Source organism: Galendromus occidentalis, unplaced genomic scaffold (genome assembly GCF_000255335.2).
Source record: "Galendromus occidentalis unplaced genomic scaffold, Mocc_1.1 scf7180000075836, whole genome shotgun sequence".
Classification (NCBI taxonomy): Eukaryota; Metazoa; Arthropoda; class Arachnida; order Mesostigmata; family Phytoseiidae; genus Galendromus; species Galendromus occidentalis.
The window spans coordinates 99279-105432 of record NW_003803826.1 but is presented as its reverse complement, the minus strand read 5'-3'; the positions used below and the strand labels follow the sequence as shown (position 1 = coordinate 105432).

At 46.1% G+C, this 6154-nt stretch overlaps 1 protein-coding gene across 1 annotated transcript in view; it reads left to right on the top strand.

Moving 5' to 3' along the window:
* Positions 1-292: 292 nt before the first annotated feature.
* The window catches only part of LOC100905459 (Juvenile hormone binding protein 5), a 7168-nt gene continuing 1306 nt past the window's right edge, over positions 293-6154 (top strand). The window contains exons 1-4 of the mRNA XM_003738209.2: positions 293-378; positions 5438-5553; positions 5647-5769; positions 5867-6020. Of these exons, the coding sequence (XP_003738257.1) occupies positions 315-378; positions 5438-5553; positions 5647-5769; positions 5867-6020 (457 nt within the window). The 5' untranslated portion in view covers positions 293-314. The remainder of the gene's footprint in view (positions 379-5437; positions 5554-5646; positions 5770-5866; positions 6021-6154) is intronic.

The following is a 6154-nucleotide window of genomic DNA, read 5'->3' as shown; positions in this document are numbered from 1 at the left end:
CTTGGAGATCAAGAGCGGCGCTCCAAAGTCAAGGGATATTCGCGAATCCCTCTCAATCCTACTCTTGTGTAGGTAAAATGGATTCGCGTGAAAATACTCGGCTAAATCCGATTTGGAATTTTTATCTCGAATGAGAGCCCGACGGAGAGTTCCTAAATCCTTCGGATCCAACGAGAGCTTCCATTTGGAGCCTATCGGACTGCTGCTTCCTGGGTTAGCTTCGTGATTTCAACTAGGGAAAGGCTCAACCCGTGAACCTTTATATCATCGGTGCGTCGCGTGTTAATACGACAGACAAGTTTACTACTGCGGCGATGATGTCGAGAATGCGCTCGACCTTTGTGTTAACGGTGTTCGTGCTGACGCTCTTCAGCAACGGTGAGTTCCGTCGCGAAAGGGTCCAGATTATAAATTTGGACTCTCTCCAATTTGCCGCTTTTGAGTCGAACTCGAGACACAGGCTCGGATCCCGGCGGGCGGTCAGACGATAGCCTTCCCCAAGGGATCCGACAAGCTCAACTTCCCAGATCGAAACGGGACTCAGTTATTTGAATTTGATTGAAATATTTAGTTTATCATTCCACACCCCCTTACCATTCGGAGGGTTCCTGGATCCGCTAAGGAGTATGAGTCGCGTATGATGTATATATATATATATATATATATATAATATATATATTATTTCATGTATATAGATATACTAGCGTGCCCGGTCGCGCTTCGCTGCGAACCGTAGATGTATTTTCTTGGAACAGGCAGGGGCCATTTGAATTTGACTGAAATATTTAGTTTATCTTATGTTTGCATTGTTACCTATTTTTCGCCGCTGAAACTTTTTGGCTACAATTTTCCATGTGTAGTATCTCGGTACTTCTGAGAAGAGCAACGTGCTCGCGAATGGATCATTGTCTGTGGAGGGGATTGGAGCCTCGACTGGAGATTGCCCGCCGTGAAATATATGCGCTGTCCGTTCTCAAGGTGTACCGCTAAGTGTATCACTGCTGGATGCCGCTCATGGATCGGAAACGACAGAATACGCCAGACCGCCTCATTGCTGCTGATGTATCGGCCAGCTTGATAGCGCTCGATCTCGTCATATTGAGCAGATGCATTTTCCATTCCAAATATCGCCATATCATGCCCTTTGTTGATATATTTGCAGATGTACTTGATTGATTTGACCGAATTGCAATACTCGACGTTGATGTGAGCTTTAAACGTTTTTGACAGAAGCGGCGAATACGGCACAACCCAGCGATTATTTATCGACGGGAACATCAACATTTCGTACTTTCAATTTCATACTTTTCCCGCCATCTGTCAGTGACCTACGTCGGTATTGTGGGTAACCATCATTCCCAGTAATAGTTTGGGCCAGTAGTTTCCTCGGATATCGCTTCGTACATTTTACCGTCTTTCATGCACGGGGATTTGTCATTAAACGCACCACATGGCCCATGAATCATGTTCTTCGAAATGATTTGAAATAACTCCGGATCGAGTTCTTCATCAGGTATTTCGGCTGAAATCACATCGTCAATCTTCTCCGGTGTGATCTTTTCAATAAGCCAAATCAAAATGTGGGCACGCGGCAATCCTGATTTCTGCGATTCAATAGAATACATCCAGCAGCGAGATTCTCCGAAAACATTGTGTTTGACAATGAAATCCATGAGTGCTTTCAATTTTGTTTGAATACGCGTGCGAAAATATCATGGCGATCCGAGCTCGATTGATCGGGACACAATAGCGCTTTTATCTCCTCCCACGCGGGATTACATGTAAATGTAATGAAAAGATCTGGGCGACCATAATTCCGAACATATGTCATAGCATCTTGTGCGTATTCGTGCATATGTCTGGGGCTCCCGGTAAATGTCGCAGGCAAGATCACCATCTTGCCAAGCTCACTGGGATTGACATTGCCATCGTTGTTTATCGCATCGCGTGAATGATCATACTCCTCTGAGCGTAATTTCGATTGATTCAGCCTGATGAATAACAGTCGTTCGGTCTCAATTTTCGCATACATATCGACAACGAATTGATGGAATAACTGCCGGCATCGTAGGATATGATTGTCGGCATTATCTCGAACCATCAACCGATATGAGTACTCATCCAGAGCACCCATGAAACAAACATGAATTTTACTTGCGTATGTTCCTTAAAAAGTGATTCGATTCAGCGATTGAGCTAGAAATCAATGTTAACAATGGCTCTGGCGGCGCAAGCAATTCGGGAAGCTTTACCTTCCCACTTGCACAGCACAATCCTGGCGGCACATTCTTGAACTTGAGTGCGCAACAATATTGGCATGACTTATTCATTTCGCCGATCCTTACCTCGGGTTTGAGGCTATAATCGCAACTTGGGTCGTAATGAAAAGCACTATACTTCAATTCAGTGCTTTCAGATCGTCGAGATCGAGAATTCCGTTCTCTATTGCACGCCAATCTAGCAGCTCTTTCATCATGGTTTTCGCTGAGTCGGGCGTTTGCGGTATAAAGACGAATAATTTCTAACCTCGATTCTCGATGATCAGATGATTCATTTGCACGGAATTGAGCAACATTACTCCGAACAGAATCTTTGCGTGTTGGTCTCTAGCGCCGGAGTCGCCCTCCGCTTCGCGGCGGAACGTGTCGACCGACCAATTGATTGTCGCTTGGGGGGCATGATGGTCGCTTCAAAAACGTTTTTCTAATGATTTCCCGTAGAGCAGAGGGATAGCAACGTGAACACCACTCTACAATGTTCATAACGATACTGCCACCCCATTGGTCGAATTAGCTCATTACAATAACGATGAGGACGAAGTAACGGCAAGTTATTATACGCGATTACGTAGCGATAAATTCGATGCGAATTGAAATTTTATTGGCGCTAAACCTTCTTGGGTATATAATCTCGGGTATATTAAAAAAAAAAATCGGGTAAAATTTCGGCTGCATGTTCTGTGGTAATGGAATGCATAGCGAACAAACAGACATACATGCGATTTTTATATATAGAGATAGAGATATGTCGCAGAATTATGATGATGGTGATGATCCCCATAGACCACAAAGTACGCAGGCGGCGTTTTGGGGGCCAGAAGAAGTTAGGCCGAATTATTTCCCCATAGTGGAAAACTGAGTTTGGCACCACCCGGTACACCGAGGGAAGTTTATATTAAAGGAAACGATTCCTCCGAATCAGGTATACGTCTCCGAGGGGTTCTAGCAAGCAATCCCTTCCATCATCCTCCGTCAGAACGGCGGAGAAAAACGGTTAGCCGCCATCTTGAATCCTACCCTATGTCCTGGTCCACTCTCGCCCACAAGAAGGAATCGATTCCCGAAATAAAATATTCCTAAACATGATCTTTCGGCATAAAATCGAGAGACTCAAAGCAAGACATCATCGATCGATATCAATGACGAAGAGTTTTAAAATCATCATCAAGATCAAATTCAAGATCCAAATTTAGATCAAAATCAATATCAAAATTAAGATCGAAGTTTCTCGACGTTCGGGGAGCGAATAAACCTGAGCCAACGACTGAGAGCGCCCAGCCCTTGGAAATTCTCAGATCTGTCTGAGGATATCATCGACGTGAGAATGTTTCCAAGCGGCTTTACTCGCCCGCTCGAGGAAGGAAGTTTACCAAGCGTGCGAAGCTGGGAAAGTCATCGACTACGGAAGAAATTGTTTCATTGCTCGTAATTCGAAAGAGTGCCGCATGCCTTGTAACGGCTCGACCTTAATGAAATACATTCGTCAACCTTGGACCGACAGGCTCTCGATGAGCGTCGCGAGCCGACCGATCTTGACAGACTGTGCGTTGAAATGAGGAAGTCTACAGAATAATCATTTACAATGGGCAACATTATCTGTCTCTTGAATCTGTGTCTCTTGAATGCTCAATACTCGTGTCTCGCGTAGAATCATTGGAATCTGAACGGCGCGGCGTCGATCTCGCGCGCTGTCGATTCCGACCTCTTCATGAACATTTCATAAAAGGACATAGGAATACATGATCGGTGTTGTGGGGCGAAGTTCGCAAAGAGACATCGATTCACTACGAGTGCGAGTGAAACATCTCAACCTGAAGTGCACTCCCTTCCCACCCCCGCGGATTCCGTTCATGGGACCGCTTCACGAGGGACATCAACTCCAAATTTGAACCCTCGAGAGAACACCAGAGAGCACTGGCAGTCAACATGAATACCATCCGCTTCAACGCGCGACGCCGAAGATTCCATTCATTCAGGAAAGTCTAACTCGCTCCGGTCCTTGATTTCGATCGATGGCTTGAAAGAGCCTTCAAAAGTTTCTCTTCTAGAGGAAAGTCACTTCTCGGAACTTATGCAAAGCGCTGCTGTCAACTGAGAAAGATGTAATAATTACCTCGGATGGGACCGATTGGCCTCGCCCGGAGCTTAAGGGGGGAAGTTTGCATTTTTCTTTGCCGGAGGAGATAGAAATATATTCCAGGTTACGATTGCTCCTGCCAACTTGGATCTGCCGCCACAGCAGCCCCCGAAAGAGAATGGTGTAAAAATCTCGGCGTGGCCTTGGCCTGCGACAGATTGTCTAAAAATTTATGTGCTCTGGACTCTTCGGTTTCAGTCATCGGATTAGTTTATTCCGCGAGCCGTTGCGGCTCGACACAGCCGATTCTCTGACTGAGTGTTCATCTAAGGCTCGGTTTACCTTTGACGCTTGTAAACGGAGTGAAAAAACAGGAAGAAAACTTGGTTTCGTTCCTCGTACGAGGCAGGATTCAATCGAGACTCCAGAGTCGAAAGAGAGCAGAACTCCGGCGAGTGATGCTTTCGTCTCATTCCTTGTCTGTGTACTCGGTGTATCGGGCTCAGCATACCGTGAGGTTTATCGATCGGAAATTGAAACGGAAATAGCCTTCCCCAAGGGATCCGACAAGCTCAACTTCCCAGATCGAAACGGGACTCAGTTATCATTCCACACCCCCTTACCCATTCGGAGGGTTCCTGGATACGCTGAGGAGTATGAGTCGCGTACGGTATTCTCGATAGGCCTCGTCTCGCTATGAAAGATCCCATGGCCAAGTTTCTCAATGTTCGGGGAGCGAATAAACCTGAGGAAACGACTGAGGGCAGCCCGGCCTTGAAAATTCCGTAAAAAGACAGGAAGAAAACTTTGTTTCTTCCTTTCGTACGAGGTAGAATTCAATCGAGATTCCACAGTCGGAAGAGAGCAGATTTCCGGTCGGGCGAGTGATACTTTAGGTTTTCGTCTCATTCCTCGTCGGTGTACTCGGTGTATCGGGCTTAGCATACTGTGAGATTTATCGATCGGAAATTGAAATGGAAAAATGGCTCCGTAAGCATCGTTCACGGAAGTGTCACCCATTCTACCCACCGCTTTCGTAACGTATAGCAATCTCAGGGAAACCTTCGTTCCGGATCCTCAGATAGCAGTGCCACTGGAGATCAGCATAGGGATATCAATGAGGGATTCAAGAAATACCTCGAAGAGGTCCTGCAAAACCTCCGGAGTAACATGGGGACCGGCATACCAGAGCTCAAAGCAAGTTAATGGTTCTCTCATCGCTGATAGATGTGAGACTCCGAAATAACTATCGCGAAACCAATTTCGGGACTAAAAGAGCATTTCTTCCAGATCCCGCCCCTTGATCCCCTATCAGTGCCTGACAACGTGAATGGAAAGACGAAAGTCGGGAACATCCAAGTAGACAGAATCAAGGTCGAAGGCCTTAAGACGCTGGAGTTGAAACATATCGATGTGAGCTCATCGCTTGATTCTGAGTTTCCCCACTCCATCGGCTCCTAGACTCTTTCCAATGACGAACCTGCATTCTCATTGCATCTATTCTTCCAAGGCGGACCTGAATAACCTCGCAGCTGGGATCACTATTCACATCGGCAAGTTCCTCGCGACCGCCAAGTACAACTGTGACCTCTTGATAGCAAGACTCTTCCCCATAAAAGGCTACGGAAACCTCCATATAGAATTCCGTGATGTCACCCTGCAAGGTCCGTTTCCCCATACCATACCATACCATACCATACCATACCATACCATACCATACCATACCATACCATACCATACCATACCATACCATACCATACCATACCATACCATACCATACCGATACCATACCATACCA